Source organism: Balaenoptera ricei, chromosome 1 (assembly GCF_028023285.1).
Source record: "Balaenoptera ricei isolate mBalRic1 chromosome 1, mBalRic1.hap2, whole genome shotgun sequence".
Lineage (NCBI taxonomy): Eukaryota > Metazoa > Chordata > Mammalia > Artiodactyla > Balaenopteridae > Balaenoptera > Balaenoptera ricei.
Genome location: NC_082639.1, coordinates 117,236,345 through 117,262,070, shown reverse-complemented (window position 1 = coordinate 117,262,070; position 25,726 = coordinate 117,236,345). Strand labels below are relative to the sequence as shown.

Genomic DNA, 25,726 nt, shown 5'->3' with positions numbered 1-25,726 from the left:
AGAAGGCTGGCTTCAGGCGCAACTCCTACCAGTTCGCGTCCCCCCTCAGCTGACTCAGCCCCTGCCCATCATCTAGCAGTTCTGCTATCCTCCAGAATTCTGCCTCTGTGAAGACCCAGGGAATTAGAGTATCTCCAAAGAGCAGAGATTCTCTTTCTAGAAGGGTCCAAAACTACTCTTGTTTTGGTCTACAAAATGCCCACTGACAGCACAAACCGCTTAGCATGCCACCCAAGGGCCTTTGTGACCCGGCCCCAGCCTGCCTGCGGATCCTTACGGCTCGGGAACACTGAACAACCTACCATTCTCAAGCGTAAGCCGTGCCTTTTCTTGGCTCTGTGCTTCCATACCTGGTGAGCTCTAAATCGCCACCCAAGTGCCTCCTCCTCTCTGCAGCCTTTCCAAATGCCACCCCCACTACCCTGAACCCCTCCACGTGCTACCAGAGCACTCTGGAGAGGCTGCGATGTCTCCATTTACTACACCTAGTTGTGAGTGTATGTTTCTCCCTTTACCCCAAATGTGAGCTACTCAAGGGTCAAGGCTGCTGTATCCCCTTCATCTCTGGACCCCAGCCCAGGCCTCAGATAAGGAAAGAAATGTCTGTCGAATACAAAGTGGGAAGAAACCGTGCTAACGTCGCTCTTACAAGAGGGAAACCAGGATTTCAGGGCTCCATAAGGAACCCTTCTGCCAGAACTTCCACCGTTTTTGACAGAGCCTTACTACTCGGGCTCTCTGGGGACTCAGAAGAGAGCATGTGAGGTTACGGTTCCAGGACTCCAATCTGGGATCACTGAACAAGGGGGCTCAGGAAGAAGAACAGGTAATGGTACAGGACATGTGGGAGAGTCTGTTTTAATGAGACTCGTTATTTATATATTTATAAACATGTACACATACACACACAAAAGGAAAAAAGAAAACAAAAATAGATATTACAGCTTAATAAAAATTACAACTGAGCACTGTGGGCTGGAGGTGGGATACCCACCCAGCAGCACACCCACCCTGATGTGCCATCTAAGGGCCTTGAGACAGGACAGCAGGAGGGAGACAGGAGGCTCAGCCCACAGATGGCTCCTGTCCTCCTCAGGGCTTCCTTGCAGTTTGTTCCTGGCATTCACCCCTTCATGTCCTTCCTGGTCAGGAAGGGGGCGAGGGGCGGGGAGCAGAGGGAGGTATAAGGTGGGACGGAAAGAGAAGAGGGATCCTGAAGAAGGGAAAGTTAGGGTAGGTAGCTAGGAGTCGAAACAGGAGCAAGAAGCTTCTATCTGTCATCCCAGGATTTGGCAGGGGTGAGGAAGAAGACACGGGGAAGGGGAGATGGGAAGGGGAAGATGTGGGCGGCAGGTAACTCGTTTATCTCTCACTGTCTCTTTTGGGCAGTTCCACTTTATGTTAATGTCAGTCCGAGCCAGGCCCAGAGAGGTTCCAGTGACAAACTAGTGGTTTATGTCCCAGTGGGACAGATGATCTAGGAAGTGAACTGCAGAGCTGGCAGGAAAAGCTGGGGTCCTCTTCAGTAAGACACAGATCCTGGTTCCCGGGGAGCAATGAAAAGGACATCGGCTTTGGCATTGATGCAGTAGGTGACGACAAGAGAGAAGACGAGGACGCCGAAGCCCACCATCAGGGTGATAAACTGCAGGAGGGGATGGGCAGGGAAGGAGAAAGGTGCTCTCAGAACTCAGTGCAGTTGTGGATAACTGCTTGGGGCTGGGAGCCAGGGCACTGGAATTCCAGAGCTGGCTCCAAGCACCAAGTACTGAGCAATCATAGGCAACGTCTCCCCAGTCTGGGGACTTAGTCTCCCCATTTGAAAAGAGAAGTACCTCTGTCCTTGCTTCTGTCTTTTTTCCTTAGATTTTAAGCATCCAGAAGGTAGGGCCCATAACTTTGATTCTCTTGTGGCCAATTATGTGACTGACTCGCTTGTGACAGGTGCTCAATAAGTTATTAGACTGACTCGTCCTAGCGATGGCTGGTGGACATACCGGATGGGAGTGGAGCTGCGGAAGGGCTACATGGGGTCCACAGGGGAAGGCTTATCTCTTTGGGTCTCCATGGGAACATATGTCCAGAATGAACACATATGCAAACTATCAGTGAAGACAAGCTTCCTAATGGCGCATGCTGGCTGACCAGGGACAGATTTGCAGCAGGTTTTTGTGGCAAATCTGGGGCAAATGGGAGATGGAAGGGGTAAGAGACAAGAGGCAATAGGAAGAGGTCAAATAGACCTCTGCCACCTCCCCCACGCCCCACCCTCCCCAACCCGTGTCTCACCTCCAGCTCTTTGCTGGCTATCAGAAATATCCGGGCGCGGATGTCTTTCCAGCGGCTCTCAGTCCATGTAGAGTATTCAGTAGAGCCCCACTGCTTCAATTCGAAGGCAGGGGACAAGGCCCTGGCGAGTCGTGCCGTGGAACGCACACACCGGGGAAGCCGGTCTGTCTCATTGGAATTCAAAGGGCCCTGAACCCAAGTGTACTCGTACAGCTGCACAGAAGACAGGCCACAGCAAACGGGCTGACAGGATCCTCTCTCTCTCACTCCCTTACCCTCTAGATGGTCCGTTTTTACCCAGGCTACTGCCTCTTCGATACTCAAGTTCAAAGGGCTGCATCCCTCTACCTCTCCATCCCAATCTCTTGGGTCCAATTGGGCCTAGGAGATCCACCAACTTTCCCAAGGGAAGGGGACCCTTGGGGCGCCTCCAATGTCCACTACCACTCACATCCTTGTTTTCAGTGGGGACTTTACTCGGATCCTGGCACTGCTCTCGGGTAAGGTCGATCACCTTGCCAGTCAAATTTGCCAAGGCATACTGTACAACGTAAGTGGTGTTGGTGGGGCTGGAGACGGCGATGTAATGCTGAAGAGGCCCGTCACCTGACCGGAGACCACAAGGGAAGGGAGGATTTGATGGGTGGAAGGTGGGGTGCAGATGGGCAGGGATAGGAAGAGCCCAGGGATAGGCAGGAGCCAGAGAAGAGAAAGTTAAGACAAAAGGATCCAACAAATATCAGGAGGAAGAAAGGAAAACAGGGGGGAAAGAAAATAGGAAAAAGGAGAAAGGAAAGATTAAATCAAAATGATGACTTTTTCTCTATCCCTTCCCTTCGTTAAGGGTCCCATCGCACACCAGGTGCTTACCCAAGTAGGACCTTAGGTCCGGCCTGAGGATAGACTGGAACCACGAGTTGTTGGCTCTAACCAGGAACCCATAGAGCAGGCGGGTAACCTAGGATCGGGACAGGGAGAAGAGAGACCCCTGTGACTTGGAGCCCAAGGAAAGAATTTTTAGTGGAGACCCAGTCATGGGGTAGGAACCAGACTGGCCAGACACTGGGGCTGGGGAGACGGTGGCTGGCCACAGGATGCAGACGAGGCTCCCCCGAGAGCTCCCTGGGGCATCAGTGATCCTCACCTGCACATCCAGGGCCGCTGAATGCCAAGGTTTGGGAAACTAGGCAAGGGACCAGGATAGAGGATGGGGTAGCCTGCTGTGTAAACAGAGACAGAAGGGAGCCAGGGCCCACTTGCTCTTACCGTCTGGGGATCGGCCTGAATGGTGTCGCTGAAGTTGGTTCCTCCTGCGAGCTGGTACAGTGCACGTCCCAGCACCGTGGCCACACCTGCCAGAGCCTGTAGTAGGTGAGGAGGGGTCTGAATGGCCCAGCTTCTCTGACCTCCAACACTAACATGCTAGCCGTCTGCACTGTGTTCCCCATGCTCCCACCCAGCCCGGGTGGGTGCTACCTTGGCAGCGTCTGTCACAAAGTTCAGGTCCTCTTCAGGGCTCTGCCCTTCAGGGTAGGTCACATTAATGTTCTCAGCAGTGTCGTAAATGCTCTGGTAATAGCTGCCAGGAAAGCCAGCATGAGCCTTGGCTGCACTCAGCCAGGGCCCTGCCCTTTCCTCCCTCAACTGTCCCTTCTGCAGGAACTTGGGATCTCATTTTTCCTCATACAGGGAGGAGGGAAGAGAGAAAATCAGGATTCCATATTGAAGAAGGTGTAGAGAATGGCGAAGTAGGAGTGAGCGTGGGAGTGCTTAAATACAAAGACTCGTCTGACCGACAAGATAGAAAAGGTAAATAAGATCGCAATGCAGGAACTGTTCCTTCCTGGGAGATCTTTAAACGTTAAGAGACACTTCCGTGTCATTTGGGTCGGAGATACAGGAGGGTGGCTAAGATGACTCTCAGAGAACCCTGCCATACGTTATCAGAGCAATCATATGATTGTTTCAATGTACATTCATATTGAAGGTGGCTGGGAGTAGATGGGGATGAGCAGGTCTGTCCACAAATATGTAACACTACACTGGGTCAAACCACCCTGATGCTCCTTGGGAAGCCCCAAGGAGACAGATCTTAGAAGAGCAGCTACGAGGAGAGCGCTCCCAGCCTCTAGCATCACTGAATGCCTGCCCCCCACAGAACCAAGTCAGCCTCATGGCCAAGTCCAACATATGTTCAAATGATGAATCACCCCTCACCACAAAGTGATACAGAAGACAGGTTTGGAGAAGAGAGCTGACCCTATGTATCAGAACCGTCACCGCCCTAGATAAATGAGAAGGTGCTACTGGGTGGGGGCTGGAGAACCAGAGCTTATGCATTTTGACTCAGAAACTCACTTGGCCTGTTTTGAGAAGGGAAGGGAGGCTGGGGGCTTAGCAATCCAGCCTGAATCAAGTCCCCTGTTACCCTAGGCCTCAAGTTAGGGGCAGTTTAGGGGTGCTTAGGACCAGGAGAGAGGTGACTACCAGGGCCTCACCCCTTTATTGCTGGAGCCCCCTCCGCTGTAGGGACATTTTTACACCCACACTGAACCACGTGCGCTTACCACATGGCAAGAACATGTCACATTTCACAGAGTATGAGCACTGTCTGTGGCACCCTTGGGTGGGTCATAGAGAGCAGGGACAGCTCTCTGTGCTCCAGCCAAAGAACCCCGAACATCATTCCGCCGCACGTTTGAGATGATGCCCTCTGCTGGCAGCCCTGGGGAACTCAGGCCCCTGGAGAGCTTTGGAGAGGTGGAACCACAAATGAGGAGGATTGTGCTAGGAAAGGGCTCAGGGTGAGGACTGTTTTCTAAGATGAAATGTCAAGTCAAACGAGGGGACCAGGTTAGATGTGAAAAAGACACTGAGCAAAGAACACAGATTGACCTGAGATTTTGGTGAGGGTCGTGTGGGGACAGGGGCGAGCAGTGATCTCTCTTGACACAGAGACATTTCTCTCTATGGACCTCTGGCTGCAGAATAGATTCTCTTCGGGAACAAAGAGGATGCAGGCTAGGTGACTCTTACTGGTTATGGAAGACAGCAGAGTGGTCAGCAAGAACAACGCCAGAGATGTTTCGAGCTCGAAGAAATCGCTGCAGAGAAGATGGTGGGAGAGGCTGGGACCGACTCAGCCTCCTGAGGACTACAGTAGGGACGCCAGCACCGCTCTTCTCCAGGGTGGTCAGGAGCTCCTCCACCTGGGGGATGAGGGGCATTAGCTGATGGGACGCACTGGGGAGAGGAAGCAGGAAGAGGTCTCTCTTAGACCTAAAACACTCTCTACTTCAAGTCCCCAACCTGTTGAGCAGCCCTAAATTCTCCTAGATCTAAATCCTTCAAGCCTTTTGGGATCAAGGCTCTCTGAATTTTCCTGCAGCTCCCACCATCCTGTTTAAGTTACAGCACAGAGAAGTAAGAGGCCTGTGGGTTCTTTTTTTTCATATTTACAGGTAAACCCCACTGTCCTCAGGACACTGTCTTATCCTCAGCCGATGTTTTACTTATTATTTGCTGTGTAGAACTGGAGGAGCAAAAAATAATACAAAACAATGCTGAATGCCACACCAGTAGTCCGCTCTGTAAGGGCTGTAAGAAGCCAGAGCAGGGATGACACTGAAGCTGGCATGGCAGGAAGAGGACCTCAGGGAAAAAACAGACCTATTTTGAGGGAGGGAGGGTCTTGAACAAGGAGTGAGGAAAGTGGAAGACAGTTTGGGTAGGGAGTCTTACACAGCCAGGATGAGGAAGGGCAGCCAGGACAGCTGGGCCCCTGGGGCAGCAGGAGAGAAAGGAGCCACTCACACCCTGTCCTTAATGGGCAGTGATAGTTCGCTAGGCACCGAATGATCAGAGAACCATCCATCCCAGGGAACCAGTGACAGGAGCTGAACTCGTGGTTTTTCCCAGGGAGCTGTAATAGCTGCGGTGTTCACCCTTTGGCCAACACCCAACCTAAGGACCTGTTTCACAGGCCCTGGAGGCTGGTGCGGATAGGGCCAGGGCGAGAGGGTGCCCATATTCTGAGCTGTTGAAACACAAAGTGAGGGGAAGAGATGCTCAGATTACCTGGTTCTGTACAGTTTCATTTTTCTGAGACATGGGGTCTGTGTGCATCCAAAGCTCTAGTGAATTTCTTAAGGCCACCTGAGGGGAAGATGAAGAAGCAACATTTATAATTAGTCTCCCATTCTGGCCCATATCGGGGAGAAAAGAGTGGGATCAGAAGTCAAGGGAAGAGGTGGTGGCAGCTGCAGTGGGGACAAGAGAACAGCAGAGGTGAAGCTTTAGGAGGTAAGAAGGAAGGGGTGGAGGATACATGCTGCACACCTGTCCCAGCTCCACGAATGAGTCAATGTTCTCTAACTGCACAGGAAACTTGCCGTTCTCCATATCGTAGACCATTCTTGAGCTGCCAATGTAGTCAAAAGTTTCCTGAGGGATGGAGATGGGTGGGAAAGGGAACAGAGATTCCAAAGTGTTAGGGCAGCCTCAGTGCCTTGGGGCCAGATCATCAAAGCTGTAGGTACAAATGTTACTGTCTGTGTCATCTCAACTGCTGGCCAGCTTAGTCACGTGACTCTGCCCTCCTCCCTACCCCAGCTCCCAGCTGTGGCTATGCCTCACATGTATGTGTCACAGGACTTCTGGAGCCCAGACGTGGGGAGAGCAGCCTAAGTGGAGGCCCAAGGCGAACATCAGCTGTTAAGTGTCTGCTTTTTGCTTCTCCCCCACCTCCGCCGAATGAGCCACGGCTGCTGTTCCTTTACCCTAGGGCCAGGCTGTGGTGGCAGTGGGGAGAGGCAGGAGCCTCAGGGCTCCTGGGTGGAGGTGGCAGGGAAAGGGTCCAGAGAATGTAAAAGAATGTCTCAAATAGACAGTACCCGTGGGGGAGTGAGGGAGTTGGCAGTATACCAATTCCAGGTCAGGGTGCAAAGGCTTCCTACAGTGGGGGAATCTGAAAGGGAGACACACATAGACACATCCAGAAGCTCTCTGCTGAATAACAATTAAGTCAAGTGCTGAGATCTTCCCCAAACAACAGCCACTCCCATCTTTACCACCCACTCCTTCCCGGCCATCCCACCGCAGCCAAAGAGCCCTCACCCCTTGGAAGAAGACAAACATGACATTGCGGGGCAGGGTGGTCACATCGGGTGCCTTCTGCAGAGCTTCAGCTGCAGCCAGCTGAGTGACGAAGGAGGCAACGGCACTTTCAGCCCCTGGGGCCACATTCCAGAAAAAGGAACGACTGTCCAGCTGGGCACGGCAGACAAGGCAGGGGAGGTACACTTTGAAAATGGAAATTCGGGGCAGGCCCCAGTCCCCCTCTCCTGTTCTGGCCAAGAAAATATTCATGTCCTGCGGCGATGGCTAGAACCCCAGAGTCCCACAGCCCAGATCCCTCTCCGTCTGAGGCTCTCCACTGTAGCGACTCAGACACCTGATATGCCCAAAACAGCCCTGCCTGCCCTTTCTGTGCCAGCCCTGCCCGCCCTGATGAGGGGCCAACACTCACCCGGGTGGCAGCCACCACAACCTTGTCATCGGGCTCCAACGTCTCAGAGGTATTTACAGGCTTTAGCATGCTCCATACGTTGTAGTCGGACAGGGGGTCACAGACGATTTCTGAGCAGGACACAGACAGTGAGAGATCAACAGGTAAGGGAGGAGGTATCTACAGAAAAGGCCCGGAAGACCTCTCTGTAAGTCACTTTCTGTCCCGACTCTTCCACGTCGGTTTCTCTGCCACCGTCCACTTCGGGCACAAGCTGCCTCGATTGTGTAGAGCTGTTTCCACTTCTCCCACCCAGTGCTCCCTACCTGTGCCCACTCTGTCCCGACAGTGGTCTCGCCCACATTCCCTGGCCTGACCCCTCCTCCCCACCCCCGGGCACCCAGCTCGCCTCGGATCTGTCCTACCTGGGTTGATGCTGAAGGAGCTCTGGATGAAGCTGCGTCGCATGCAGGTGACGGTGCTGATGACGGCGTGCATGTGTGAAAAGAGCTGCATGGCGCACAGTGGGAAGGCCGGCGCTGAGCCGTTCTGACTCAGGTTGTGATCGCGGTAGCACTACAAGGGGAGACGAACCCCGATGAGGCAGCTAGCTGTGGAGTCCACCCCATACTTCCCAGAAGGAGGAGGGCCCAGCACCATCCTTAGGCCATTCCCACATCTGTCCCTGAGCTACAGTTGTCCTGGTACAACCACAGGAGCTATAAGGTCAAAGAGAAAAACTCACCAAGAGGTGCCAAGGGGCACAGAGTCAATGACTTAGTTGGGGCAGATGAAATTACCCTATACCAAATGGCCTGCCCCAATGTGGAGCTTCAGTCACCGTTCCTAATGTGATTTGCTGTAAAAGGGCACCGAACTGGGAGATGAAAAATGAAATTCAAGACAGCTTGCACATCAACTCACCATGTAACTGTGGACAAACCTCTTAACTGCTCTATGTATCAAAATTAGAGAACATTAGATTAGAATTAGAGAACATTTGAGCTAAAAAGAATTTCAGAAATTACTGAATTCAATCTCTCAATTTCTAGTCCAATGCTCTTTCTTACCACACTAAGGGTTCTTATAATCAGGGTTCTATACCTTATCTCATATTAAATATTCTTTATGTTTTCTTCCAGTCTAAAAGCCTTTAATGCTATAATTTCAGGCAGGAGAGAAACAGGACAGGGGAATGTGAGAAAAATAAACCTCTTGGCTCTTCCTGGAGCAACTGTCTTTCAGAGGGTGTACTAGTAGAATGAGACTCCCTCTAAACAGGAGAAGAGCCTAAAAAATAATTCTCTTTCTAAGTGGAATTGCTAGGAGCTGGCAGAGTCATTACCTGCTTAATGACATTGGTTTCATTTTCATCTTCAAGAAGGAAGATGGGGAAACTGAAGTCCTCATAAGCCAAGCCATCGCCCAGGGAGTTCCATGCTATCTCTCTGCAGTGAGCAAACTCTGGCCCATAGGAGTTGGAGTAAACACCTGAAAGGGAGGACAGGGGATGGGATGTTGGGACACCAAGCACTCAGGGACCAGGTAAGGAAGGAGGGCTAGGATATCATAGGATTGGGACTAAGAGTTCTGAAGGAGGGGGTGACTCAAAGAAGCAAGTATCAACCTATCACCACCTAAACTAAAACAGACACTGGTATCAGGGAGCCCTAAGCTGGGCAGTTAGGGATCTGAGCATGTGACAAAAAGGGAGGATGGAAGGTAAGCAGAAGAAAGGGGAGCAGGAGAGAGAAGGGATGAGTGGTAAAGACAAAGAAACGGATCTTTTGTTTGGGAGTCAGTTGCTCACACTATACACAGACAGACGCACACCTCTTCCCAAGCCCTCCAAGATGTGAGAATGAAGCAACAATGAGGTTTGGGTGACAGCAGGCTCCCCTGATCCCTTGGGGCTCTTACCAAACCCATCATTGGGACACTGCACACTAGGAGAGAAGCCTGAGGCAGGACTGGGCTTGGCTAAAGACACTGCAAGACCAGCAATTCGGCTGGTTCTCCCCTTCATCTTCTCCATCAGATTCCTGGAATAGGGTGACAATGCCATGAACGAAGGCAGGGAGGTTATCAGGCAGCCCGACATCCTGCCCCCTAGGATGGAAACAAATGGGGAGTTAGGGGAATCAACACTGTCGACTCATTTCTTGTCTTTTCGGTCTCTTAGCTTCTGAGTGAGAACCATGACCTGATCTGAACTCAGGGCTTAATCTCATCTACCCTGTCTGTGCACCCCTTCTTCCTCCCTGGGGTCCTTATTCAACTAGAGCTCTACTTACAAGGTCACCGAGATGATTCCTTTTAATGGTCCAAGTTTTCTTCGGACGATCACTCCACCCCCTGCCCTGATCGGACCAGGGCAGCCAAGGGAAGTTTTCACTCACAAGTGTGAGGACTGTTCACTGACTCTTCCCCTCTCTGGATGCATTTCCTCCGCAGGAACACAGAGTTCTTACCTGGTAAAGAGCGTGCCCTCCAGCAGAACCACATAAGGGGGGTTAGGGCCATCGGTCAACACCCACTGTAGGTCTTCTTCCTTCTGTACTACGTGGATAACCCCTGTGTCCCCACTAACGGAAGCTGCCAGAACAGAATAGGTCAAATTAAAGCACCCACAGCTGACCATTCTGACTTTGCTTCACTGACTCTGCAGATCATTTATCCCCCCCACAAAATGTCACAAGACATTGCGTTAATGCAGCCAACTCTGGACTGGAACTGAAAGGCTGAATTGCCCTGGCTCCATTTGAAGGCTACTAGGAGGGAATGGGGGACAAAGGAGGCCCGAAGTCTGCTCATTAGAGGCCTTGTTTGTTCAATGTCAGAAAGGCTCTACGATCTTCATTTTCTTGCCCTCTTCCCTCAACCTCATTTAGCCATATATACAAGATTCTGTAACAGCAGACACCAAAGTCTTTACACATGCATTTTCTCCATGAAACGGCAGGCTCTAGATCTCAAGCTTAGAGTTCTAGCGCTGAATCTTCCTTTGTGAAAACATATGTGTAGATTTCCTTGGCCTCATAGCCTCCTTGGATCTCCATTCCTTTGCCCTATTTGGAAATGACTTCACTTGCTTTTGGCCAGTTTTGGGAAAGGTTCATCAAGAAGTTCAAGGAGTTCTGTAGAACAGTTTCCCAAATGATGGGCCTTGAATAGATTAGGTGTGCTGATATCGAGTCCTCTCATTTCTGGGGACTGAGGGTTTCCAAAAACCCTACACTGGTCACCCCAGGCCAGGAGCAGACTCATCCATTACCCTAGGATGCTCTACAAATAACATTTTCTTTTATTTTAAATATTTGTTTATTTATTTGGTTGCACCTTGTCTCAGTTGTGGCAGTCAGGCTCGTTAGTTGCGGCATGCACGTGGGATCTAGTTCCCTGACCAGGAATCGAACCTGGGCCCCCTGCCCTGGGAGCTCAGTGTCTTAACCACTGCACCACCAGGGAAGTCCCAAATAACATTTTCTCTATGTTTCATGACAAAGACTGGAAGGCACTGCTCTACAGGATGGACGATCCAGTCCAGAATGCCTTGAGGTCTATGTAGCAATACCCCTCAAGTCCCTAGTGATCCATGTAGAGACATCCTAGGGTCTCCCCACAAGTTTTCTCCCCACTCAAAACTGGATGTGTTATTCATAAATTGTTTTAGAGCAGTATTTCTCAACCCTGGTTACGTATCAGAATCACTTTGGAGTTTTAAAAAATAGAGATGCTTGTGCTTTACCTCAGATCTACTCAATTTAAATCTCTAAAGGTGAGACCCAAGCATGTGTATTTTCAAAACACGTCACATGGTCCTTTATTAGGCATAAGAATTATGTCTCTAAACCAAGACACTGGAATACTTGTAACTTGCAAGAGACAAAAACCACAGGTACTTTTCAGACTGCCAGCCATGTAGAATTTTTCTCCCATGGGATCTGGTAAAATCTAGATAGAGAAGCAGTTTCCCAACTAAGTCATATATAGCAAATACTTCATAAGTTCATGTTGATAGTGATAAGAGTAAAACATAGAGGAAAATCAGAATCTGGAATAACTTTGGTAAAGATTTGGCTACCAAATGGCAGTTCTAAGTAAAACAATAGACAACAGTGCGTGCCACAGCATTTAAAACACAAGAAAAGGAAAAGCTCATCTGGCAGATAAAAAATATATAACTTCAGCTCCAAGGAGGACAGGAAGAAGACAAGCTATAACACAGGCCTGAAAAAACCTGGATTGGACACTGGGTTCCCATTGGTGACTGTGTAGTCTTAAATAACTTGCTTACTTTCTCTGGTCCTTCAATGAGGAGGAGGTTTTCCACCCCTATTCATCTCATACTGTAGGAAAAGACTAAAAAAGGAAAGAAAGGAAGGAAAGTAAAGAAAGCTACAGATAGCCCCTTCTGAGCACTTTTAAAAGGGTCCAATAGGGCTTCCCTGGTGGCGCAGTGGTTGAGAATCTGCCTGCCAATGCAGGGGACAAGGGTTCGAGCCCTGGTCTGGGAAGATCCCACATGCCGCGGAGTGACTGGGCCTGTGAGCCACGACTACTGAGCCTGCGCATTTGGAGCCTGTGCTCCGCAACAAGAGAGGCCGCAACAGTGAGAGGCCCGCGCACCGCGATGAAGAGTGGCCCCTGCTATCTGCAACTAGAGAAAGCCCTCGCACAGAAACGAAGACCCAACACACCCAAAAATAAATAAATAAATTTATTTAAAAAAAAAAAAAGGGTCCAATAGAAACAGAGCATCAGAAGCAGAAAATCAAATATAGGTCTTTCTCTCCAAATTTAAGCAGGTGTAGCTTGCTCAGGATGGACAGATATGAAGTAAGACTTAGAAATAAGTAGGTTGAAAAGGAAACAAGATCTTAACGAGGAAGTGGCCAGAGTCCAGCCCCACCCCTTTCGTCTCTCTGTACTGGCACCAGGCTTTATCTCTAGAGGCTACTGCTTTGCTTCCCACAGGGCTGCTCTAAGAACATGCAGCAGACTCATTCCCAAAAGGGATATCTTAGAGCTCAGCTTCAGGAGGATGGGGGCCTAGCCTTTTGCACTAGAGTGGGGTTCCAGCAAGACCAGCAGTCTGATCTCAGCCCACACTGGACCTGGCTCCCTTCTACTCCCAAATCTAGTTTAAGAACAAAGTCCAGGGACTTCCCTGGTGGTCCAGTGGTGAAGAATCTGCCTTCCAATGCAGGGGACGCGGGGTCGATCCCTGGTCAGGGAACTAAGATCCCACATGCCGCGGGGCAACTAAGCCCGTGCGCCACGACTACTGAGCTCACACACCTCAACAAGAGAGCCCGCATGCCTCAAACTACCGAGCCCACGTGCTCTGGAGCCTGCGCGCCACAACTACAGAGCCCACGTGCCTTGGAGGCTGCACGACACAACTAGAGAAGAGAAAACCCGCAGGCCACAACTAGAGAGAAGCCTGTGCGCCACAACAAAGACCTGACGTGGCCCCCAAAATAAATAAAATACATAAATAAAATACATAAATATTAAAAAACAAAACAAGGTCCAACAAAAATAATTTGGGACTGTTTGGAACCAGTTAACCTACTCCCAGTATTTCCTGTAGTAAGGATATGGACAATTAATGTAGAGTATAGCTAGGGGAAGGATGGCTAGAAAACTAGTCATTGCCACCTTGAGCAAGTCCTTCACTTCCCACTGTCTAGTTTTCTCCAACCAAACTGGAAGGTTTCAGACAATCACACTGTCCTGTTGAGACCGCACTCAGCATCATCAATAAACACCTATTAAAGGCAGTCTGACTTTCAGCTTTGTGCACTTATATTCTAACCATTTTTATAGGAGTAAATAAATTCAGAGGTAACCAATTTGATGATGAAGAAGTCAAGATCTGACTCTAAGTTTCCTGCCTCCCTGCAAAACTGCATTCTGACAAAGCTACTATCCACAGAACAAAATCTGAAGATAACAGGTTAAGCAGCAAAGGAACTAGGGATTCAGCCTTCAGATTACAACTTTTTTCCCTCTCATAGTTTTATAACCATACCACATTGATAGGGTAGCCTGTTTTGGAACACATTTACAAAACATAAAAACAAATCTAAATCCTTTACTATTTCCTTTTGTAACTATTTGGCTTTCTCGATGACTTCTTCTTCAAAGAGTTCACTGCCTTAAGGAAGCCCATTTCGGTTCCAAAAAGAGCATTCAGAGTGCAGGTGATGAGTGGACTTCATAGAATAAGAGGCTTTTACTCCTTAGAAAAGACTATAACTTTCTACCTAACCAACTGGTTAAGAGTCCTGGTTTAGAACTTAGACCACTGGGGCTCAAAGCCAAGCTTCATCACTTAATAGCAGAATGATCTTAGAAAAGTTACTCAACTTCACTAAGTCTCAGTTTCATCATTTGTAAAATGGGAGTAATAACAGGACCTACTTATGGGGTTGCTGTGATGGTTAAATGAGATGTACATGTAAGAACCCTGTATGTAGCATTTCCTAAATGTTTGCTCTTATTAATTATCTCACCTGGTTTGACAAATGGTTCTCTATCACCTACTACCCACACCGCCTAATTTGTGTGCTAAGACTCCCAAGCAGGACTTGGATTATTATACCTAGGGTACAGACTGAAATATCAATGGCCACGAACACAAATCCCAACCTCAACTCACACTGGCAGCCAATCTGATGAGTAGCATTGAGCAGACGGACACAGGGAGCTGTTTTATTTAAGGGGATGTAGATCTTCTTCTCCACTGAGTTTCCTTTGCACAAACCTGATCAGAAGATAAAAAGTGTAAGAAGAAATTGAGAGACATTGGTACTAGCCTCTATCATGTCACAAATTTGTTGTATGGCTTGAGTATATCATACTTTCTAAAATGGGACTAATGTCTATTCTTCTCACCTCTTGGGCACATTATTGGAACAAATAAATGCACCCAGCTATGTACCACAGAGGGTTACTACAAATCATAAAGCAACTGACATTGAAGCTAAAAGACAAAAAACTTGATTTGTCAAAGGAGGTATTTAACCTCAGGTGTACCTGCTTCTGGTTGCATGGACAACCACACTTCTGCTTTTCTTTTCTGTATGTACATGACTAATTAGTTAATAAATGGGTGCCAGTCTAAGAATATAGAGCACAACAGCAACAAAATCTTCTTGTGACATTTTTCCAGGGGTCTGAACAGAACTGGGAGAAAACTTATGCCAAACACACTGTCAGTTAATCTAACATCAGTAAGTCACTTGTGTGTGCCCACAGTGTGAGGCAGCTAGTTTCTCCTTTGGGGATTTTTAAAACAAACAATCTCAATTTGGGGGAAGGTATCGTCGTGATTATAAACAGGCATGTTTGTATTTTAGGGCTTGACCAACTAGAAAGCCATATACCAGAAAATAAATGGGTGTAAGCAAACACCTGTGCACATTATAAATGGCTAAAGTTTCTTGAATCATTATTTCACGGCATAGACAGTTAAGAGAACTAATATCTTACCTTAGTTTCACTTTATTGATGGGACAAACTGAGGTGAAGGACAGGGACGCGGGTTTACGGTGGAGTAAGAGAAAGAAATAAGGCATTTACCTTCCTAAGCGCCGCAATGAACCCACAGAACCAAGCGCTTTGATCTTAAAAGTCTAAACGCACTGGGAAGAAAGCTGAAAGCTAACTAACACCTGTCCTTTCTGATTGTGCGTGGGGTGGCTGGGGCCGTGGGGGAAACGAGATACCCGGGCAAAGTAGGAGAAAGTGGGGCTGGAAGTCCAGGAAGAGGCCTGGAGGAGGAAATGGGGCTACACGACGTGCCGCGGGGGAGAAGGGACCTTCAGGTCCAGGCAAAGGGGGAACTTCTGTCGTGGGAACGAAAGAGAAAGAGGATTTACAGGGTGGGGGGACGGAGGGGCTGCGGGGACCAGAAGGGAGACGGCAGCACTCGGGCCGGCCAGATCCGGAGGATTCTTCTTACAAACTGGAGCTCACGGGCGGGGTAGGTCTCACCTGCCAGTAGGACGCAGAAAGACACAAGGCGAAGGAGACTCCGATTTCCCAGGTCGGCCACACAGCCACCCCCATCCGTGGCCATCTTGCGTCTCGGTTGAGCGGAAGCCTTGGTTCCCTCCTTGTCCGGCAGTGGCCTCTCTAGGCCAACAATGGAGCCGTCTCTGTGGCCCGGAGCTCCTGGGGCCGGAAGTTCGTGTCTGGGGAACTTCCGGGAGTCGCGGCTGAGGGACGCTGACGTGGAGGCAACCAAAGGACGGCAGGGAGTGTCAGGGGCTCGGATTAACAGGTCGAAGCCGGAGATCTGAAGGATGCTAACCAAATTCGAGACCAAGAGTGCGCGGGTCAAAGGTAATGGAGATTAAAAGGGGGAGAACGGAGGCTGGATGACAGGGGCGGCGCTGTCACCGGGGAAGAGAGAGAAGGTAGACTTAACGGGCTGAATTGGGCCCACCGTGCGAACCAGAGGAAGATGGGACCGAGGGAGGTTAGGCCTGGCGGGCGGTTCACCTGCAGTCCTGTCTCCTTTGGCGTGCCCTCGGGATTTGATTTTCCTATAGTGGTTAACGAACCGCAGGAGGTTCCTTAGCTTCGTTCCTCCTCCCCTCCTCTCCTGGGGCCTGTGCTGCGACTTTTATTCTGCTCCCAAGGCCCTGTGACCTGTTGGTTTTTTTGATGACTGTGTTGTAGAGAGTGGCCCTGGGGATCGAGTCTCGACCTCTGCTATTCGTGTCCAACTCTAGGTTTTTCGGAGACGAGCACTGGCTACCTCTCTTAAGGAGGCCTTGGGCTGCACCATATCAACATCCAGTGCCTCCATTGGACTCTATTGCCTACCTGGAAACAGGACATTGTTAAGTCTTAGTTTGCACAGGCTGCCGGATAAAATAGAGGATGCCTAACTGGATTTGAATTTCAGGTAAAAAGCGAATAACTTTTTAGTATTGTTCACTTTTTATCTGAAATTCAAATTTAACTGGGCATCTTTATTTTTATTTCCTGAATATGACAACTCTAAAACTTGTGCATCAGTGGATGGAGGTGGAGGACAAACAACTGAAATTGCAATAGTAGTCTCTTAGAATGTTAGAATGAGAAAGGCAGAGACTTGGGGAAAAGATTTGTATCTTGAATATTTAGTAATATAAAATAAAAAAAAAATTTAAATGTAGCATAGCAAGTGGTTAGAAATTTGCTGTTTGGAGTCAGGTGGCCTTGCTTTGGAATCCTGAAACATTCGGTAACGAACTGCATGACCTTGGGCAACTTAACATTTCTAAATCTATTTCCTCATCTGTAATATGTGAATAATTAACATTCTTTTATAGATAGAATTAAAATGAGAAACTATATGAAAGGTGACTGGCGTAGACTCGATAGCTCAGAAACTGGATGCCATTATTAATGTAAGAATAGATTCTGAGCAAATTCTAAGTCTCTTGGGAATCTTGGTTATGAAGAAGAGTACCATTAAGAATTCCTGGATGTCTGAAATGGGTCTTTATAATCCTGGAGTTTTCTCTTCTGCTCCTGATTTCTTATTGGGCAGTAGGGAAGGAAAGTGTTGGGGGGGAAGGATATCAAAATATTTGAGAGTAAATATCCATTAATGAGTGTTCTTGTATATAACGGGGGGGGGGGGCGGGGGGGGGGAAATGAACAACCTAATGGAAAGTTTAGAAGAAGAAATAAAAGTGTTCAATAAATAAATGAAAATACTCTTTATCTCACTAATAATGGAAAAAGTGGTCTTAGATTAGTAAAGCAAGCAAAACAACAAATAGCTGATAACATCCCATGTTGACCAATGTGTGCAAAATGGGTACCTTCAGAAATTTGGTAAGATTGTATGTTGATACAGTCTTTTTGCAATCAGTATCTACCAAAATGTTAAATGCACATACCTTATTCCTGAACAATCTCATTTCCAGTCTTTAGCCTAAATCAGTAATAATGCAAATAGGCTAGATTATGTGTGGAAGCATCTTCATTAGGTCCTATTTTCTGGTAGATAAAAGTTAGGAGAAAAAACTTAAATGCCCATGAGTAGAATAATTTTAAAATGTGGTGCATTTATACCTTGCAGTTGTTAAAAAGAATGAGTCTACATTTATATGTACTTAAATGTAATGAGATCCATTATATATAGTTAAGTGAGGAAGAAGTTTGCAGAACATTATAATGTTATCTCCATTTTCATAAAATGATATGGATTGCATTAAAAACCTGAAAGACTACAGTCCAAACTGTTAGCAGTTGTTACTTCTGTGGACTTCCATTTCCAGTCATGATGGAATAAGAGAGACCAGGTTTATCTTCCCACCTTAAATACCTGCGTAACTGAACAAAACGTGTGAAACAAAGGTTTTCGGACATTGGACAACAGGCAGTGCGAGAGTGATTCTTGAGAGAAGGGAAATAAACAAGATGAGTCCTATGATTGTTTTAGCTTACTACCTGGAGAGAGTTTCCAGGCTGCAGTACAGGGAGGGGGGAAGAGCCCCGTGGTCTCACTGAGGAGACAGTTTAGAGTTCAGGGAAGTCAAGACAGCTAGAAGTTGCTGGGCAAAATACCAGAGAAGAGGGAGCTGCACAGAGAACCCTAGAGTTCTGCAGGGGATCCTGTCAGGCCTTTGAGTACTAATCTGCACATGCATGTGAGGAAATGACCCAAAGCCTGGGAAAGAACCACTAGAGAGGAGAAGGCAGAACAATCCCATATTGAGCTCACATACTGGCCAATATAGACCTCCTGATACTATAGGGCATGATATAGAGATTTCAAATGGGTATTGCTTTAATAGTGGTGCCAAATTAGACCTAAGCTAAAGGCTGCTATGGACCCATCCTAACAAAACTTAAAGAGCAAGCCTCAAAAGGATCAACTAATTCCAAGTAACTGCATCCTAAACTAAAGCCCAACAGTATCTAAAGAAATACAACAGTAAGCTGTGACAAAGTGAGGGAGTGGCATGGACTTATATACACTACCAAACGTAAAATAGATAGCTAGTGGGAAGCAACTGCATAGCACAGGGAGATCAGCTCTGTGCTTTGTGACCACCTAGAGGGGTGGGATAGGGAGGGTGGGGAGGGAAGGAGATGCAAGAGGGAAGAGATATGGGAACATATGTATATGTATAACTGATTCACTTTGTTATAAAGCAGAAACTAACACACCATTGTAAAGCAATTATACTCCAATAAAGATGTTAAAAAAAAAAAGAAATATAACAAAAAATCCAGCACGTAATACCATAAAATTCACAATGTGTGGCATCCAATCAATGAATGTATGAACCTAGGATCAACCTAGCTGTCCTGTTTTCTTATCAGAGTTGGCAGGAGGTGACATCGTGGGGCTTATTTAGCTCATTGGATCATTGTCTGATTTTTTTTCCTCAGGACTCAGTTTTCACCCCAAAAGACCCTGGATCCTGACCAGTTTACACAATGGGGTCATTCAGTTATGGGACTATCGGATGTGTACCCTCATTGACAAGTTTGATGAACATGATGGTAAGATAACAGTTTCTAGGAGGAAGCTAAAAGAGATATAAATATTTATTGTCTTCTGGAGTAGTTTCAACTTTCTTTAGGATTATAGAGCATGGGAGGGATAGAACTGGAAAATTCTGAATAAGAATCACCTTAGAGACTAGGAAGCATAACTCTCTTTAATGTGTATTGCCTGCCTTCTTCCCCAGGTCCAGTGCGAGGCATTGACTTCCATAAGCAGCAGCCACTGTTTGTCTCTGGAGGAGATGACTATAAGATTAAGGTATAGAGGGTCTGTCATGACTGGGAGTAAAAGACAGGCAATGTGAAGTTTGGGAATTACGGAAGGGACTGAAAACCCAGACATCTCATGCATACAGAGCTCAGGCTTTTGACATTATCCAGAGCACTTATCCAGCAGACACTTATTGAATGCTTACTGTGTAGCAGGCACTGTTTTATATTTTTGGAATTCAAAAATAAATAAGAAATGGTTTCTGCTCTCAAGGAGCTTTTATTCTAATGGAGGAGTTAAATATATACCCAAATAATAGCATGTACAGTTTAGTAAGTAATACAATAGAGAGATAACCAAAGTGAAATAGGGAAGGACAATCTAGGTACAAAGACAAAAAAGTATGACATAGCTGGATACATTTGAGAAACTATAATTAGTTTTGTGTGGATAAAATCTGGACAAAAGGTGAGAGAAGGAGCAGAAGATGAGAAGGGCCAGATTATGGAGTACCTCCTTGTAGTGCTCAGAAGTTTGGATGTTATCATACAAATAACAATGAGTCATTAAAGGCGTTTAAGTAGAGGAGTGACATCAGATTCCCATTTTTTTGAAAAGGTTACTTGAGTGGCAGTATAGAGAAAAGATTGGATGAATTGGGCAAGACTGGAGGCAGATACTAGTTAGGAGACTTTTATAAAAGTCCATGTGGGAAATGAACAGAGCATGAGCTTAGGCAGTAACATTAAAGATGGGGAGGAGATGGGGGACTTCCCTGGTGGCACAGTGGTTAAAACTCCGCGTTCCCAATGCAGGGGGCCTGGGTTCCATCTCTGGTCAGGGAAGTAGATCGCACATGCATGCCACAACTAAGGAGCCCGTGTGCTACAACTAAGGAGCTGGTTAGCCGCAACTAGGGAGCCTGTGAGCTGCACCTAAGGAGCCCATGAGCTGCAACTATAAGGAGCCTGCTGGTCGCAACTAAGGAGCCCACGTCCTGCAACTAAGACATGGCACAACCAAATAAATAAATAAATAAATAAATAAATAAATAAATAGGACTTCCCTGGTGGTGCAATGGTTAAGAATCCTCCTGCCAATGCAGGGGACACGGGTTCTATCCCTGGTCTGGGAAGATCCCACATGCTGCGGAGCAGCTAAGCCCGTGTGCCACAACTACTGAGCCTGCGCTCTAGAGCCCACGAGCCACAACTACTAAGCCCACGCGCATAGAGCCTGTGCTCCACAACAAGAGAAGCCACTGCAATGAGAAGCCCACGCACCGCAACAAAGAGTAGCCCCCACTCACCGCAACTAGAGAAAGCCCGCGCGCAGCAACGAAGACCCAACGCAGCCATAAATAAATAAATGAATAAACAAACAGATAAATGGGAGAGGAGATGGATGTATCTAAGTAAACCAGAAAAATTTACTTCATGAAAAGAAATAGTCTTCAGAAGCTACCTCAGGAAGTTATAAATTATACAGTAGAACTTAGGTAACAGGTGTGAAAAGTGACAGCTGCCTGTAGGGAAAAGAGGCATTAGAATTATAGGAAGGACAGTTCTTTCTGGTTTCTAGGTTTTAGGCACTGATCCTGGGGGCAGTTAGTGGAAGCTCAAATCACCTGATAGGCCTCAAAAGCTCCTAAGGATATCACTTCCTTGTAATATTTCTAGTAAAGTGATGACCATTAAGTATTAAGAATGGTTAACTTGGGTTCCTTATGATCTGTTTTAAGAAAAAGACTGAGTGACCTTGAAGAAAAAAATTTTTTTCCCCAAATCATTAAATTTTTGAAAAGGAGTTATCTTTCATTTGTACGAAATATCCAGATCAGTAGAGCAAATCAGTAGAGACAGAAAGTTGATTAATGGTTGTCTGGAGTTTGGTGGGGGGTTGGGAGAAAATGAGGAGTACTAATGGGTATAGTCTTCTTTTGGGGGTGATGAAATGTTCTAAAATTGATTGTGCTGATGGTTGAACAACTATGAATGTATTAAAAAAATACTGAATTCTATACTTTAAATGGGTGAATTAGATGGGATTTGAATTATATCTTAAAGCTGTTATTAAATAAAGGAATTAGCTAGCTGTTGGGTGTGTACTGCTATTATGCTGTGGTTTAAATTTATATTTCTCTAATGAAAGTGGGATTATCTCGAAAAGTTATGTTTATGGACCATCATATTGTTTGCTATACCCAGATAAATGTAGTATTAGTATAATCCTGACTTACAAAGAGTAAGACAGGAATCACAGATGGCCATGGTCTAAAAACCCTATAGGTCTTTCAGAATTCACAGTGCTGGAATTTGATAGAGGACTATAAAGGAGTCAAGACAATTTGAAGCTAGAAATGTGAAAGTTTAAAATGCTGACCTCTATAAGAGGAAAAAAAGCTAGTTACAGAATAGTATTTATGGTATGATCTAATTTTTGTGTGAAACTCAAACTCCACTGTGTACATGTATATTTATTTATAGATGACTCAACAGATGAAGGTGAAGGTATTGGAATATTTTCACTTTTCGTGTTATTTACCTTTTCTCATTTCTGCTGCACATACCTTTTGAGCATGTACTAAGTGTTAGCTGCTATGTTAGGTGCTAGGGGTATAGTGTTGAGCATGATGGACAAGGATCCCACCTTTAGGGAGCTTACATTCTTTTTTGGACAATCAGACTTAAGGATTATTCAAATTTGTTACAGGAAATGGGATTACCTTTTGTGATTTATGAAAGAAAATTTAACAGTTTTTAAGTAAAAATAGGAAAGAATAGTAACAACCTGGCCTAGATAGATTATAAACAAGCGTTAAATGTTATAGCAGAAAAAAAAAGGCATCTGACCTCTTATTTTTACATTTTTGGGAGTTTTTCTGGATGGGAAGTGTGAGCTGTCATACACTTATGGTCCTGGTTTCAGCATCTTCCTCAGTTGTGTCCATTGATGCCTGATACTTTGGTAGTTGGCTTAACTTCTTATCTGAATATGATGTTTTTCTGCTTAGCTCAGCCTAACTGAGCAATGCAGTATTTTCCATAGTGATGAGCTAAAATATGTTTGCATGATAGATGAGTACAGCCCATGAATGTATGGGCATCATTTGCCATCAAATTAGGAGTCTAACAAAAGATGATGCTATATATCATACCATTCTTTCCTTTGCAGTCATATCCATCCTACTTTTTTTTATCATGAGCTAAGGTGATAGGTAAGCACTAAATAAGGGATCTGTATTCAAGCTAAGAACACAATAATGCAGTAGAAAGAAGAATTTCAAGTTGAGTCTTAGATAAGCATTTTGTCTTATGTTATCAAATACAGATGGTTTCTTCCCAGAAAAAAAGGAAAACATTTCCATAATTTTATCTTTAGGTTTCCCTAGCCTTGCCCTTTTTCCCTCCCTACACTTTGTTTAGCTGACTTATATTTTCATTCATGGTCTTTTCTCCTCCAACCTTAAACAAGATTCCCTATCAAGACTCTTACCTATTTAAAAATGCCAAAATATAAATCCAAACTTGTTTATTGAGAAACCTGGGGCTTATAGAGGTGCAAGACCTTACGTCCTATTCCTTAGTTGAATTTTTCTCTTTGCAGGTTTGGAATTACAAGCTTCGGCGCTGTCTCTTCACATTGCTTGGGCACTTAGACTACATCCGCACTACGTTTTTTCATCATGTAAGTAGCCATTGTGGCTCTTGTTTTAGAGCATTCTTCAGTTTCCCTGTAGGAATCTTCTACTTGCTCCTCAAGAATCCGTGCTTTGATAACAGAATTATGTTATTGGTTCTTCTAGGATCTGTGAGGTGTTGACCTTTCTGCTTTGTTTCCTTCTGCAAGAGGAAGCACTCAGAGTTATATTTGAATTTAATTTAATTGGATTCAGTGGGCTTTATGAGGAAGGCATTGATTCTCTGTAGGGAAAAGCAGAGATTTGATTTTAGGTTTGCTGAGCTACCACACAAAAGTTTGCAGGCTAATCACATGTAGAGTATTATTAAATAGTGTGTCTAGAAGAAGGTCAAGGTAAGATGCCATTTTGATGAGCTAACAAATGTTTTGAAACATTAACAATCATGTGCTTTTATCCTAGGATTTTAGGGTCTGGTAGAGGCTATTCCTTTAGCCAAGCTTACTACCTTTCTCGATTTGTTAGGTATCACAGTAGACAGATACTGAGTTACAGATTAGAGACGCCCAACCTCTTAATCTAGTCCCAACCTGACTGGATTTCTCTGTAATTATATGCTATTAGAATTAACTTCTACTATTCCTTGACTCTGAGTAAACTAAGTCTCTTCAATTAAGTAAGAAAGAATATAATGAAATAAACAATAAATTCCTGGCTAATAATACTTTATCCTTTTTTAAAATTAAAAAAATTTTAGGATAGAATAGGAGACGATGAATGCTAAAATTATAGCTGAAACATTTGAAAATGAGGGCCATTCAATAAGATAATTTACTCAGAAGGAACTAAGTGTCATTGCCATTCAGGACTTGCTGAAGGCTCTTGCCTAGAACAAGTTGCCGTTCAGCTGGAAAGTTATGAAAAGCTTATTTCCTTTTATTTTTTCAGTTTAATAAGTATATGTGTACCTTGTGCTTATTAAATTCATTGCTAAACACTGGAGATACAACTGTGACTAACAAATACTTCCTTTTCTTAAAAAGCTTGAAGACTCTAAAAGGGCTGAATTGTTTTTACACGTCACTTTCTGCTTTGTTTACTGAGACTTGGGAATTTTTTGAGACTGGATGGTCTGACAGGGAAAAGTCAGACTTTAAAACAATATTCCAGGGGCTTCCCTGGTGGTGCAGTGGTTAAGAATCTGCCTGCCAGTGCAGGGGATGCGGGTTTGAGCCGTGGTCCGGTAAGATCCCACATGCCGTGGAGCAACTAAGCCCGTGTGCCACAACTACTGAGCCTGTGCTCTAGAGCCCGAGAGCCACAACTACTGAAGCCTGCGTGCCTGTAGTCCATGCTCCGCAACAAGAGAAGCCACCACAATGAGAAGCCCGCGCACCACAAGGAAGACCCAACACAGCCAAAAAAAAATTTTTTTTTAAATTTATATTTTATTTATTTATTTTTGGCTGCGTTGGATCTTCGTTGCTGCACACAGTCTTTCTCTAGTTGCGGTGAGTGGGGGCTACTCTTCCTTGTGGTGCACATGCTTCTCATTGCAGTGGCTTCGCAGCATGTGGGATCTTCCCGGACCAGGGTTCGAACCCATGTCCCCTGCATTGGCAGGCGGATTCTTAACCACTGCGCCACCAGGGAAGTCCCAGCCAAAAATTTTTAAAAATAATAATAAATAAATAAATTTATAAAAAAACAAACAATATTCCAATCTTAGGGTTAAAGAGAAGAGATCCTTTCACAAGATCTTAATTTACAAGATTATTTATAAATATAAATCATATATACATATGCACATATGTAAAAGTAAACGTAAATATGTGTTACACTCTTTGCCTCTGAGAATCTACTATGTCTGGCTTCTACTCTTAAACCTTATAGCTGAAAGTGCCAAAGTTGGGAAAAGTTGGTAGAATGGTAAGGAGGAATAGATAACTAGCCTGATAAATCAAAATCGTTTAGAAACTAGCTGAGACATTAGGCAACAGAATATTTCCTCCAAAGAGAGAAATGGGTTACAGGAGCCTGGAAGAACACATTTGTTTCATGTTCAAACCCTTTGTCTGGAATATTTTTCAGGAATATCCTTGGATTCTGAGTGCTTCAGATGATCAGACCATCCGAGTGTGGAACTGGCAGTCTAGGACCTGTGTCTGGTAAAGCAGGAGACAGAGAGCTGAAAAAACTTTCATTTCCTAGTATTTTCATAATCAGCTTCTCTTCAGAATAATCATCTCCCTTCACTAATGGGCTATGTCCGCTGATTAATTACTGATTATATTTGTAAGACACTCTTGTGTATAAAATGATAAATACAGAAGCAATCTCATTAGTAATATATGAACCTGGATTTACTGGTCATTTCTTACCAGGCAAAGGAGGTCATATAGCTAGGCTTCTAGAACAAAATTTTTGGCTGGTTTTCAGTTCTGTTCCCGTGAAACCTGAGTCAAGATCTAGACTTCTGTCCTGCTTTGTATTTGGCTGTAGAGCTTTCCATAAGTATGTAAGGACTATTTAAAGTGATGGCCTTTAAGAGGGA

At 45.6% G+C, this 25,726-nt stretch overlaps 2 protein-coding genes across 4 annotated transcripts in view; one reads left to right on the top strand and one right to left on the bottom strand.

The window, feature by feature from the left end:
* Positions 1-842: 842 nt before the first annotated feature.
* Positions 843-15,956, bottom strand: NCSTN (nicastrin). Of its 2 annotated transcripts, XM_059934680.1 has the most exons (18): positions 15,800-15,888; positions 15,296-15,323; positions 14,463-14,567; positions 10,267-10,390; positions 9,716-9,904; positions 9,141-9,286; positions 8,221-8,371; positions 7,817-7,926; positions 7,405-7,557; positions 6,628-6,732; positions 6,367-6,444; positions 5,326-5,498; positions 3,766-3,868; positions 3,556-3,651; positions 3,160-3,247; positions 2,741-2,895; positions 2,290-2,502; positions 843-1,645 (listed from the first exon to the last, which is right to left on the bottom strand). In XM_059934680.1, the coding sequence occupies exons 4-18, from the start codon at positions 10,316-10,318 to the stop codon at positions 1,523-1,525; spliced, it is 1,935 nt and encodes a 644-aa protein (XP_059790663.1). In that variant the 5' UTR covers positions 10,319-10,390; positions 14,463-14,567; positions 15,296-15,323; positions 15,800-15,888; the 3' UTR covers positions 843-1,522. The 2 variants fall into 2 exon arrangements, with proteins under 2 accessions (XP_059790663.1, XP_059790658.1); XM_059934675.1 differs by lacking the exon at positions 15,296-15,323 and having other exon boundaries at positions 9,716-9,837; positions 15,800-15,956.
* Positions 15,957-15,999: 43 nt separating this feature from the next.
* Positions 16,000-25,726, top strand: part of COPA (COPI coat complex subunit alpha) — a 51,171-nt gene continuing 41,444 nt past the window's right edge. The window contains exons 1-5 of one of the 2 annotated variants that reach the window (XM_059934663.1): positions 16,000-16,150; positions 19,205-19,318; positions 19,507-19,580; positions 23,139-23,219; positions 25,264-25,340. In XM_059934663.1, the coding sequence (XP_059790646.1) occupies positions 16,111-16,150; positions 19,205-19,318; positions 19,507-19,580; positions 23,139-23,219; positions 25,264-25,340 (386 nt within the window). In that variant the 5' untranslated portion in view covers positions 16,000-16,110. The remainder of the gene's footprint in view (positions 16,151-19,204; positions 19,319-19,506; positions 19,581-23,138; positions 23,220-25,263; positions 25,341-25,726) is intronic. The other variant, XM_059934670.1, reaches the window with a different exon arrangement.